Below are 12,404 nucleotides of genomic sequence, written 5' to 3' on the forward strand. Positions count from 1 at the left end.
CCGGTGCTGCCTCGTGGTGGTGTACAACGTACATCTGCCTCCATCGCAGCTTCCCATTAGCTTCCCCGCTCCGTCCAACTCTCAATGCGGAGTTTGCCCCAGTCTTGGCATCACGGCTATTCCCGGCTGACCACCATCTTTCACTCACCAAGCCAGACATGTGATAGAGCATGGCATATCATGTTCCGTGGACCATCATCAACCGAGAGCGAGACACGCTTCTTACTGCTATGCTTGTCGTACCATGCTACATATTATATGCCGTTCCAAGACCGCCGATGCATGCTTGCTAAGAAGCTCCCCCATGCGCAATGTCAAAGCAATCTCATCGTCGTCACCTTCGCCGGTAGCGCCATGCTAATCCCACAGTAATGCCATCATCCTCTCGCTGAATTAGTGCGTCGGCGCCCACTTCTCATTGTTGGGGTTGTACTCGTCCACAACACCGCCCGTCTTCTTCGCTTCCTCCTCCACATCGCATTTGAACAAATTGACATGCCCGTCATTCACTGCGCCGCAAGCCAACATCATTCTGTGGGGATGGAAGGCAGTCGCAGTGATCGGTGCATTGCGAGGCGTGTTCAAGCCTCTCACGAAGCTCATGTACGGTTCGAACGAGGAGATGGACTTGCCCGAGGAGATGTTCGACGTCGAGTACACTCGCACCGTGTGATCTTTGCCGCCAGTGGCAAAGACCGGGGCGTGTTCATGCACCGACAGCGTGCGCAGACTCCTAGGACTGCGAGCTGAACGGGGGTTGTAGTGGTCGACCGATCCGCGATATCTTATGTCCCACAGACGGATGCCACCGTTGCTCTCCGCTGAGATCAACTCACGCATGCCGCCACGTTGTAGATGCACGCCGACGATCCACGACTTGTGTTCGTTCCACGTCATCAACATCTGATCAGATTTCGGCAGCCGTTGATCAAAGACCTTGACGCTACCATTGCCGAAGCCGGCCACAAATACGTTGCCCTCGACTTGATCCGAGGTGAGGGAGGTGATGCAAGCAGATGATCGTGTCTGAATGTCCGACACGCAGAGCTCGTGGCCCACTTGCCATACGCGCACAACGCGATCATCTCCAGCCACAAGCGCTCGGCCTTGCCCTTGTTGCCAGTCAAAGACCAATCCAGAAGATTGGCGATCGCTGGGGATCAGGTCGTTCAGAGCTCGGAAGCTGGATACATGCTGAATCTCATCCGGATCTTCGTAGTTGCGATAGACCTTGATGATGCCGTCGCTTGATCCAGTCATAAGCATGGCCGTGTCATCCTCGTTGATGAACCGAACTTCAGTGACTCGACTGTGTTTGGGATTGCCGTTGCTAAATCGATTTAGCTGTTTTGCCTCTGCCCAGTCCCAGACAGCTATGCTGTCTCTGTCGTCACTCGTCACAAGGTGATTCTCGAATTGATGAAAGACCATCTTGACCGGTGCAGCCCCAATGCCGAACCATCCGCAAGGCTTATCCCATCGTTCAGTACCAGCTGCCTCCTTGAGCGGCTGAGTAGACGCGATGATCTTGTCGTTGCGGTTTCTTCGCCAGAGCCTCTCGTTGTAATCTTTCGACCCCGGCTCGTCACCCTCAGACGGTCTCATCTGAGGCTCGCGGAAATATGACGCCGACCAGTCAAAGAACGCCGACTTTAATGGAATCGCAGGCAACTCGGCCATGTTTCGGTCCTTGTAGAAGGGTGTCGGCGGCATTTTGGCGGCAGGCTGATGTGGCGGACCCGGGATATTGTCCATCGCATCCGGTGGAAGCTGAGCAGCATCAGCAGGTGTGAGTGGGCGTGACTTGTAGGGCGTGGTCGTAGTGCTGAAAGTAGAACCACGGCGAGCATGTGTAGGTGATGTAGGTGTCGATACTTCGCCCGGAGTCCTGGCTCCCCATCCAATGAGATTCTTCATCGCTGCGGCAACGCTCGCCGTTCGTGAGAGTGCAAAGTAACCGTCTGGCTTTGACGACACTGTCGATGCGACAGGACTGGGCGGTGTTTCGGGTCGGAAGTCGCGAGATCGCTGCCGTGCTAAAGGTTCGCCCGCCGGTGTTGCAGCAGTGTCAATAGCAGGCCACTGGGCTTGAGCAGTATCAAGCAAAGCTTCTGCATGAGGGTCCAGCGGCGACTCCAACAGCGCGTTAAGGACATAATCAACAATCACGCCAGCATTCCTTGACACCTCGGGGTGCGGGTCCGCAGACAGACTCATTAGCTGCCGCCACACAGCACGATATATGGTGGCTCTGGAGAAGTCTGTCCTCTTGCCGGGGTTGACAAAGGCTGAGGTGGGCTCGTTACCCCTAGGCGTTGATGCGGAAACGCTACGTTGGTGACCAGTGCGAATGCCGTTGATGCCACCATTCAGCGCATCGGCAACGCCATTACCATTTGACGTGAGGAAGTCATCCGCGGCCTGCGCTTTGCCCCGTTTCTTGTCCTGCTCCTCCTGGAGTTGCTCCCAGGCCGTACACAGGAACCGTTTCTCGTACTTCTTGACGTATTCAGAGTAGAAAATTGTCAGCTCTCTGCGGACCATGATGGAGCCGTCCATGCCCATGGAGCAGATGACACCCACTAGCATTTCCTCCAACTCTACACCATCCCGCATCTCGAGGTCCTGCGTGGCGATGAAGCTCGTGAGCGCGTTCAAACACGCCACTCTGACTTCCGGTACTGGATCGTGACTGCGATCGCATATCCGCTCGTGGCCTGAATGTGCGATAAGTGCCTCTCGTGCTGGAGGATAGTCGCGGCAAAGATTGCCGAGACACAGAAGACTGAACTGTCGAAGAAGTGGATACTCCATATCGTTGAGGTGATTCAAGCATTGCTCGAAAATCTCGGGATGAGTATCAAGCACGGCGGCTTTGCCTTGCTTGAAGTCTTTGCAAAACATGGCGATGACAAACGTGCACATAGCCCGATGCTCGGCCACATTGACCATTGGTATCCCTTGGGTGGAGACGAGGATACTGCTGAAGTATGAAAAGCCTTGGTCTTTGAGCAAGTCGGTCTGACAGGTCTGGTCGACGGCCAGGATACGAGCCCAGATGAAGACCATTGGTGCTTTGAGCTCGATCGCTTGGGACTGGAGCAACTTCAGCACATAAGGGAAGATGCCAATACTAAGCGCGAGGTTCACGGCCCAGGGGCCGAGGTCGAGGAACTTGGACAACAGGACGAGTGCTCGAAGTCGGTGCACTTGTGACAGCAGTACCTGCAGCACAATGGGCAATTGCTCTGGTGGTTTCGCATACCCAGCAGCGCCTGGATTGCTGGGAGCTGAACTGAGGTAGACTTCGAATGCGGAGAGTTGGTCGGCGAAGAAGTCAGAATGCTGATACTCGAGTTCTGGAGACTGTTGCTGCTGCGAAGGCTGAGTGCCACTGCTCGAAACATGCTCAAGCGCAGCTTCGTTGGCCTTCTGTTGTTCGATGAGGCTGGGCAACTGAGCCAGGATCATCTCAACAGCAAGGTCCCAGCTCTTCCACAAAGGATGGTCATGGGTGTCTGGAATGGCAGGGTATGATTGTGGGTGGCAGTGGTACATGCGCATGACTCTCTGCGCCAACAGAAAGTTCCTGAACAGAGCAGCAACCATCAAATCCTGACGGAAGAGCTTCTTGAAGAGAGGCTTGTCGAGGCAATTCCAAGCTATGGTATCCGTAATGGCAGTGAAGATCCAGTTAAGTTCTCCCAGTGGCGTTCTACGCTCACTGACTTTGCCGGGAATGTTTCGAGCTTGTGCGAGTGTGACGCCGGATGTCGATGTTAGAGGGTTTTGTAGAATGAAAAAGCCGACCGCCATCGGGATTGGCGTGGTCAGACATGAAGTAAAGAGGTCCGCTGGTAGATCTGGATTCGTCGGTAAGACTTCATTCTCGCGACAGGCTGCGAGGTGGATGCAGTCTTCCCACTTGACCAGAGGTTGCTGTTGCGCCCGGTTTGGATCACGCTTCAAAGCATCTTGTTGGGCAACGTTGTGCTTCTGAGCGCCTTCGAGAAATCCGTTGATGATGCCAGCAGCTGCACTACAGTCCCAGACCCACAATCCAGGAGCACCAACCCACTCTTGCAAATCTACCAGACTGATCGGAATGTATTGGGTGTAGCTGCGGTTGAAGCACCACACCTCGCCACTCTGCGTCGGCTTCGGTACGCCGTGGCCGTTGTAGTGAAACAGAATCCGTTCCGAATGCGCCGTCCTTCTAAGCGACGTGGTGTACTTCTTCAGCTCCTCGATGGTTGGATCCAAGATGACCTTATATCTGGTCCTGAGAGAGAGGTTTTCGTACTGAGACTGCAGATTCTTGCCGATCTGAGCGTTGGTATTTGAGCTCTGGTTAGAGCTGTCGGCCGGGACTGGATCCACCCAACACTCCAGCCTCGCACACGGGTTGGTCTTGATCACATCCGGCGGATCCACGCCCACGTTCAGACACACCGCCAGCAACGCCGACACGGTCTTGAGCCGATCCTTCATCCGCCATTCCTTAACCATGCTCTTAGGATCGAAGTCGGGGGCCAGATTGCCGGCGGTCTCGTGCCGTTTATCCTCATAGTACATGAAGAAGTTCTCGGAGAGGTTGCGGGTCTGCTCCTCGCTCTCCAGCTGTGTGTGCCAGCCATGGCGCATGTTCAGCTCCTCCTCCTCCGCATTCGCACTCTTCCCTCGCGGTCGTGACGTGCCCTGACCGAAATCACTCTTCGCACGTGACATGAGCGGTTTGCCTCGTCGGTGGCCGTTGGCGGCGGGCATGTGCAGACCGGATTCGTCGTCGGAGTCGCTGCCCTCTCCATAGTGGCCGTTGGGTTGTGAAAGTGCAAATGTCGAAGTCGTTGGGCGGTAAAGGGTGCTGGCGCCCGACAGCGACGAGCTGCGGTCGCGGTGTTCGGGCACGAGATCATCTAGGACAGGCTGGGGGTGCTTGATGCGATGCGTGCCATCGTCGTACACGCCGTTGACCGCGCCTTTGGTCATGCTTGGCGACGCTCGGGTGGTTCGCGCATGTCAGGGAGTGCGGGTGGTGTGAGGTGAAGAGAGACCAGGCTGCGGCGTGGAGGGGGATGTCGTCGTGGTCGTCGATGGCTCGCTCCGGCGTGCAGTGAGTCGTACCAGAGGTCAGCACCAAGCTTTGGCAGATCGGAGCTCGGCCCAGAGGCGGACGTCCTTCTAGCGCCCTTCCAGAACGTCGCCCGTCAACATTCACTCACCTCTGGCCACGCATCCCGATGCTCCAATTACAAGGCGGCAAAATGTCAGCCCGTGGCGGAGTGTTTTGCCCTCGTCTGTTCGATACTGAGTTCGAAGAGTAGCTTGTCTGGTGGGCAGCCTTGGAGAATGCTCATGTCCCATACAGTCCATCTATTGCCTGCCGAAACCGGAGTCACTCTCCCTTCGCCCACGCCCTTCAGCCTTGAGAGGACTTCTAAATACATCTCTATAACCTCGAGCCTCGGGTCTCGCATTCGCAAGCATTACACACGAGACATTAGAGGATTTAAAGACACTGCGTGAATGAACGCAATCCCACATTGTCGAGGCAAACTAACCTTAGGATCCATCTTGAAGCCTTCCATCCAGAAACAGCGGACATACCTTTCTACACCCTTCAACATGGAAAGCAATGGCGATGCTTCAGATCGTTCGAATTTTCGAGCCATGGACACCGTCAGGAACATCTGGACTGGTCTCGATCTACCACCCCAAGCTCTCCACTCTCTCCGGCTGGACGAAACAGGCCATGAGTTGGCTTCATCTTACAAGTTGTCCCATCTGGCTCAGTCCTCAATCGCACTGTCAGCACTCGCTGCAGCTCTCAACGACTCGCATCACAACTCTACTTCAGTCGCTGCAGTCAGCGTCCCACTAGAGCATGCCTCTGCAGAGTTCGCCACAGAACATCTCTACTTTCTGGACGAAAAGCCGGCAGAGAATAAATGGGGCCCTCTCGGTGGCTTGCACAAGACCAAAGACGAATATGTGAGGATTCACGACAACCTCATCAATCACCGCCTGGCCTTGTTGAGAATCCTCGGCCTCTCAGATGAGTCCACCCGCGAACAGGTCGCAGAGAAGATCCTAAATTGGAAAGCTACCGACTTGGAACAGGCAGGCATCGACAACAAGGCTGTAATTTACGCTCTCCGCTCAGAAGACGAGTGGAATGCCACACCACAGGCAAAAGCCGTGCCTGATTTCTCGATATCGATCAACAAAATCTCTTCTGCAGGAGAGCGAGGATATCCCTCACGCATGCCGCTTGGATCCGATCGTTGCCTAAGAGGACTGCGAATCGTCGAACTCAGCAGAATCATCGCGGCTCCAGTCGCTGGCAAAACCCTCGCTGCCCACGGAGCGGATGTCTTATGGGTGACCAGTCCCACTTTACCGGATAGACCAATGACTGACATCGATGTCAATCGGGGCAAGAGGGCCATCTCGATCGATCTGAACAACCCCAAAGACAAAGAAGCTCTCTACGAGTTGATCAAGGACGCCGATGTTTTCCTGCAATCATATCGACCTGGGAGTCTCTCCAGACGTGGCCTGAGCCCTTCTGGATTGATCAAGATCCGTCCAGGCCTGATATGTGCCAATCTAGCGGCGTGGGGTACACAAGGTCCGTGGAAAGAGAACCGCGGGTTCGACAGCATGGTTCAGACAGCCAGTGGAATGAACGTGTCAGAGGCGCAGCATTTCGATCCGTCTAGCGCCACACCAGCGAAACCGTTGCCGCTCCAAGCACTCGATCACGCCTCCGGGTACCTTCTCGCTGCTGGTATTGCGGCCGCAGTGTACAAAAGAGCAGTCGAGGGTGGAAGCTGGCAGGTTGATGTGACACTCGCTGGGACCATGAAGTATCTGAAGAGTCTGGGTCAGCTACCTGGGAAGGAAGGTTTTCGAGAAGGGACGAAACTGCCGAAGGAGTTGGTGACGGAAGACATGATGGAAACGAAGGAGTCTGGGTATGGATTGCTGAAGGCCGTGAGGCATAGCGCACGGGTGGAAGGCAAGCAGCCTGGATGGGACTTTATGCCTAAGCCGCCGGGTCTGTATGAGCCGAAATGGCTCTGACAGTGGGACTTACCCCAAGAGACATCTTACAGATACACTCTCCACTTCAGGTCGAATTCCTTGGGCTAGAGTTTAATGTGTTCTCTTCTCACGCTGACTTCACAGCACCCAACCTCTCACTTGATTCCCGTTGAGCCTTCTCCGCCTTCTTCTTATCCCTCAACGCCTTCCGGATCTCCCTCAAATCCGGCGGCTTCTCGATCCCCAGCCTCTCCCTCAACACATCCACATCCGTCTCCAGCTCCTCTTCCCAGTACACATTCACAAACTCCTCTGCTTTCAATCCATTCCTCAACGCCCACGGCAGATAAATGCTGAAGAACCTCTCCCTCTCCACCGGCTTCAGCCTCACTATCGCGAAGAGTGACAACGCCGTCATAGGCAAAAGTGTGTTTGCAAACTCGAAAGCCTTCACGGCCAACTCCCCTTCAATGATCACGGGCAGTCCAGTAATAGCATGCGTGAAGTCGTGCGTCTCGCGATACCTTTGCATGACATACGCCTCCTCGGGGTCGTCGATATACCGCACCTGATCCCTCGTATCCGGCGTTACGCCCTCCCTGTCCAGCCACGCGGCATATGCCCTCCCGACAGTATTCTCTGGCAGTTTTCTCAACTCCTCCAACCGCATGCTCTGACTCGTGATTCGTGGCTTGTCTTTCAGGATGCGCCTTCCAGTAGGGTTTTCGAGCATTGCTCTTCGCAGACGGGAGACGAAGTATGGCTTTGCGGTGGCTTCACCTAGCGAGGCGATGAGGTCGTGGCGGTATGGGTTCTGCAGAGAGCCAAATGCCGAGCCGACTGCGAGAGCTCCCCGTTCGAGCCATGTGAGCGGGACGTGGCCGGGGTAGTTTGGTGGTGGGCGGTTGAGTACGGAGAAGCTTCGTGCGCGGATGGAAGGAGGGAGGGAGAGCAGTTTGTGGAATGTCTTAGTTGAAGACATTGTGACTGCTGGTTGTACACAGTGGAACTTCGATGGCACGAGGTGAAGTGAATGTCAGTCAACACAGGTCCAAGCTCCAGCCGTCGGGAGTGACCGCAGCTTTCGCCTGTCGAATGTTCATGACGCCTGAGACTTTCACCACACCACCTCTCGCAGCATATACACCCTCGCCACGACCGACATTGGCCTCCACACCTGCTATGATCGCCCTGTCATAGCAACCGACAGTAAATCTGCCTTTCAAAGCCCTTTACCACCTCCCGCGCCGGATACCGCGGTCCAACGGATCATGCTTGCTCGGTAGCATCCAAGTGGGCCGGGTGGCCTTCTTCTCGACAACACAATCCCCGCTGAGCTCGTGGTGGAATCCTGGAACAATGGAGGCCCAGGCAGGAACGCGGGAGTCGATGATCGATAATGGAGAAGACGTACAGGCGCAGGAAAAGACAGAGGAGGAGACATTGAGGGAGTCGCTCTCTGCGATTGATCGCCAATATGCTGCGCAACCCAATGTCGAGCGGCGCATACATATCGTGGGCACGGGGAGTATTGGCAAGCTTGTTGCGCATTCTTTGCGGGGCATACCCAATCCACCGCCTGTCACTCTGATCTTTCATCGGTACAAAGTCTTGCATGCGTGGGAGCGGAGTCCAAAGGTCATTACCGTCCAGGATGGAGAATACAAAGTCCCGAGGGATGGGTTCGACGCCGAATTTGCGCCTGGAAACGTACGCCAGCATGGTGTGGAGATCCCACACGGAACGCAAAATGTATATGAAGCGGCGGATCAGGCGGGCGTTCCACCCCATGAAATGGCCAAAGTGTTCGCAGAGCGGGAGAAGGAGGCGGCAGCACAGAAGCAAGAGGAAGACAGCACGGCGGGATATACGCCGATGATGGGTGCACACGGCAGCGAGTCGAGTGAAAGGCGTCCGTTGCCTGGCGACTACGCTGAGTCCCCCGAAATCATTCACAATCTCATCCTCACCACTAAGACGATACGGACTATCTCGGCTCTTTCACGTATTCGACATCGCTTGAATAGAGACAGCACAATCTGCTTCCTACAGAACGGCATGGGCGTTATTGACGATGTCAACGAGCAGCTCTTCCCAGATCCCGCCACGAGGCCAAACTATGTGCAAGGCATCATCTCTCACGGAGCCAACGTTCCACCCGAAATGGCTGAGCGGGACCCTTTCTTTGTAGTTCACGCTGGCCATGGGACATTGTCTCTCGGCGCCATTCCAAGGGAACCCACCACCGCCACGGCAGATCGGCCGCCAACTCCTACCGGTTTCGGGACCGACAATGATGGCCATATGAGCGAGTCTCAGATCGAAGAGTGGTCGCCAAGCGCGCGCTACATGTTGCGAACACTCACCCGCACGCCGGTCCTCTGCGCGGTGGGCTTTACCCCAATCGAGCTGCTCCAACTCCAACTCGAAAAACTCGCCGTCAACTCCATCATGAACCCTCTCACCTCACTCATCGACAACCGCAACGGCGCCCTCCTCTACAACTTCCCCCTCTCGCGCACAATGCGCCTCATGCTCGCCGAAACATCCCTCGTCATGCGCTCCCTGCCCGAGCTCCGCGGCATCCCCAACGTGCCGCACCGCTTCAGCGCCGAACGTCTCGAGACCCTCGTCGTCAGCGTGAGCAACAAGACCCGGGACAACGTGAGCAGCATGCTGGCCGATATCCGGAACGGGAACCAGACCGAGATCGAGTACATCAATGGGTATATCGTCAAGCGCGGCGAGGAGCTCGGCGTCAAGTGTGTGGTCAATTATGCCATCATGCAGACGGTGTTGGGCAAGTCTCTGATGGCGAGACGGGAGTATCAGGATTCGGTGCCCGTGGAGGGACAGCGGTCGAGGAATCATCAGGGGATTAATCCGGACTTGTAGATGTTGTACATGTAGTTCGCAATGAGAGGAGAATTCCCAAAATCATGCCCTTCTCCTTGGATTTACAAGCTGCTTGGAGCCTGGAATCTGGATGTTCTTGGGTACGCGGCGAGAATATATTTCGCTCACTGCTGCTTGAGTTCAAAATCAGTCCTCACTGCCAAGAGCTCATGGCGCGACTCTCTGCTTCATCGTATTGGCAGCAAGCGAAGGAGCCATGGCTTTGGCCCTGGGCTGCCTCCTGGCAGTTTCAGCCTTTCGAGGTCTTCTTAAGCGCCCAGGAAGTGCAGCGCCTTCGACCTCGCGACGTTGAACTCTCCAAGTCAACTCTTTCGTTTAGCCATTAATGAAATTCTTCTTTGTACATACGGCCAACATTCAACAACGACACTATACCCATACCCTTGCTACTGAGGCACAGACAGACCACGCGATATACAATGACCTCGGCAGCGACTCATGCCCTCCCTGCTGGTACAGGCACTTACCCTCCGATAGAAATAAATGCAGAGCGACAGATACGAGTCCTCTCTCTGGCGCCCTCGATGTCGATCGACAGACATCCCGCAATATATGGCGAGCTATCTATTGTTGATCTCCCTACTTCCTCGTCTTCTCGGCACGGAAGTGGAAGCAGTTCTGTCCTCGACTTCGACGCACTGTCTTACGCCTGGGGCTCGAAGGTCGGACAAGTTCCTATATACTTGAACGGCAGCAAGGGGCATATTTTGGTCACCATGAATCCCTATTTTGCCTTGAGATCACTTCGGTTCAGGAAGTGGCCCAGGGACATATGGATCGATCAGATATGCATCAACCAGGCAAATATGCAGGAACGCAATCGGCAAATTAGGCTTATGGAAACAATCTACCGCTCGGCATCTCAAGTGGTTGTATGGCTAGGGTACGGTCGAGGTGGAAAGTGAGTCATTCCAGACATGCCCCTCAACTATATGTGGCCACTTGGCTCTGACCAGATCAAAGGCTTTCATATAGCAGAGAAGACGACCTCCAAGTCCTCATGAAGGAGACCTCGCATTCTTGGTGGGAGCGAACATGGGTCAGTACAGCCGCCATCCCGCTTGCCCTTCGACATGTTGATGAGTCTGATTGCAGATTGTACAAGAAGTTGCCCTTGCCAGAAGAGATCCTTTGGTAATGTTCGACTACCACATCTCCGACTGGCAGTGGCTGGTCAGTGGTGGGAGGTACGCTCGCAAAGACGTATTGGCCTCATCCGCACATTCGTTTCGGGAAGGGCACTTCCACTCCGCAAGTGACAAAACTTTCCTTTCAGTTTTAGGCACAGTGCGACGGACGACATCCACAGATCCCCGAGACAAAGTGTACGCTGTTCTCAGTCTCGTAGACTCGTCTATTCGGTCATATATCAGGCCCGATTACAGCAAGTCCGTCGCCGAAGTCTTTGCAGAGGCTACGCACGCATCGATTGCCGCAAGCGGAACGTTGGACCTTTTACTGTTCTCTTGCAAGTCCATCACAGGGAAGGAGAGATTGCCGCCGGTACCTTCGTGGGCTTTCGACTTTGGTGCAGAAGACGTGCGCTTTTGGAGCAAGTGTTCAACGCCCGTCGTTTCGCGATTCAAGCCGCACTCCGAGGTGCTGAACTGCCGTCCTTTTGGATACACAAGTATGTGTACGTCACGACTGTCACAATGGACTGTTGATTGTAAGAGGTAGAATGCTCGACAGGATAGAACCCACGCCATGGGAAACGACGAGGTTGCCTTTAGAGGGTCTCAACATCGTGGACACAGAGGAAGATGGACGTACGAAAGCTCCTCTGACGTTCTCCTGCTGGACTGATGCAATTGCACACCTCACCTTCAACTTTCCCTACGAGGCCCTCCTGAATCCGAACAAACCCACCACTGCCCATGCGGCTGTGCTCAAATGTCTTCGTCAGTTCTTCTCCGAAGCTCCAGACTCTCGCCACGCCATATGTCAGCTTTTCGACGAATGGCACAGTGTCCTCCGCAGCCGACACAACCTCGAGCCTCCACAACCAGACCAAAAGCCACTCGATCTCGAACGCTGGCTTCAGTACTTGCAGCTCTCCATCTTCATTACAAAGTCCGGGTTTGTGGGTTTCGGGCATTCGTCCTCGTATATTGAGCCTCAGATCTTTTCACCAAATGGAGGCCTCGCGCCCGTGGTTTGGGCAGCTCCTACGCATTCGCAGCGAATCATGGACTACCAAGGCAGCAAGACGTGGCAGCTTTGCGGCTTTGCGCATGTTAACGGGATCATGGGAGGGGAGTTGCAGGCTCCCGGGATGGCCGAGAGAATAGACGAGGTTGATGTTGTACTGGTCTGATCAGCGCCGGGAGATAGAATGCTTTGCGAGAAGATGGAAGCTATCATTAGATCAAGAGAAGATATCAGCACTATCTCATTAACTTAGCAACTTGGACGTTTCGATAGTCAGCATTATTTTCAAT

At 54.8% G+C, this 12,404-nt stretch overlaps 5 protein-coding genes across 5 annotated transcripts; 3 read left to right on the top strand and 2 right to left on the bottom strand.

Moving 5' to 3' along the window:
- Window positions 1-393: 393 nt before the first annotated feature.
- On the bottom strand, window positions 394-4,989 carry M409DRAFT_26465 (uncharacterized protein; the record flags this gene model as incomplete). Its single annotated transcript, XM_033808122.1, has 1 exon — window positions 394-4,989. One exon carries the CDS (start codon window positions 4,987-4,989, stop codon window positions 394-396), a length of 4,596 nt encoding a protein of 1,531 aa, XP_033663907.1.
- Window positions 4,990-5,625: 636 nt separating this feature from the next.
- Window positions 5,626-7,086, top strand: M409DRAFT_26466 (uncharacterized protein; the record flags this gene model as incomplete). The annotated part of the gene is made up of 1 exon (XM_033808123.1): window positions 5,626-7,086. One exon carries the CDS (start codon window positions 5,626-5,628, stop codon window positions 7,084-7,086), a length of 1,461 nt encoding a protein of 486 aa, XP_033663908.1.
- An 88-nt stretch (window positions 7,087-7,174) lies between these two features.
- Window positions 7,175-8,029, bottom strand: M409DRAFT_26467 (uncharacterized protein; the record flags this gene model as incomplete). The annotated part of the gene is made up of 1 exon (XM_033808124.1): window positions 7,175-8,029. One exon carries the CDS (start codon window positions 8,027-8,029, stop codon window positions 7,175-7,177), a length of 855 nt encoding a protein of 284 aa, XP_033663909.1.
- Window positions 8,030-8,436: 407 nt separating this feature from the next.
- Window positions 8,437-9,942, top strand: M409DRAFT_68665 (uncharacterized protein; the record flags this gene model as incomplete). Its single annotated transcript, XM_033817938.1, has 1 exon — window positions 8,437-9,942. One exon carries the CDS (start codon window positions 8,437-8,439, stop codon window positions 9,940-9,942), a length of 1,506 nt encoding a protein of 501 aa, XP_033663910.1.
- Window positions 9,943-10,382: 440 nt separating this feature from the next.
- M409DRAFT_57702 (uncharacterized protein) lies at window positions 10,383-12,280 on the top strand (the record flags this gene model as incomplete). Its single annotated transcript, XM_033813709.1, has 4 exons — window positions 10,383-10,864; window positions 10,927-11,002; window positions 11,059-11,593; window positions 11,640-12,280. The coding sequence occupies 4 exons, from the start codon at window positions 10,383-10,385 to the stop codon at window positions 12,278-12,280; spliced, it is 1,734 nt and encodes a 577-aa protein (XP_033663911.1).
- Window positions 12,281-12,404: the final 124 nt, after the last annotated feature.

The sequence above is a fragment of the Zasmidium cellare genome (genome assembly GCF_010093935.1).
Source record: "Zasmidium cellare ATCC 36951 unplaced genomic scaffold M409scaffold_32, whole genome shotgun sequence".
Lineage (NCBI taxonomy): Eukaryota > Fungi > Ascomycota > Dothideomycetes > Mycosphaerellales > Mycosphaerellaceae > Zasmidium > Zasmidium cellare.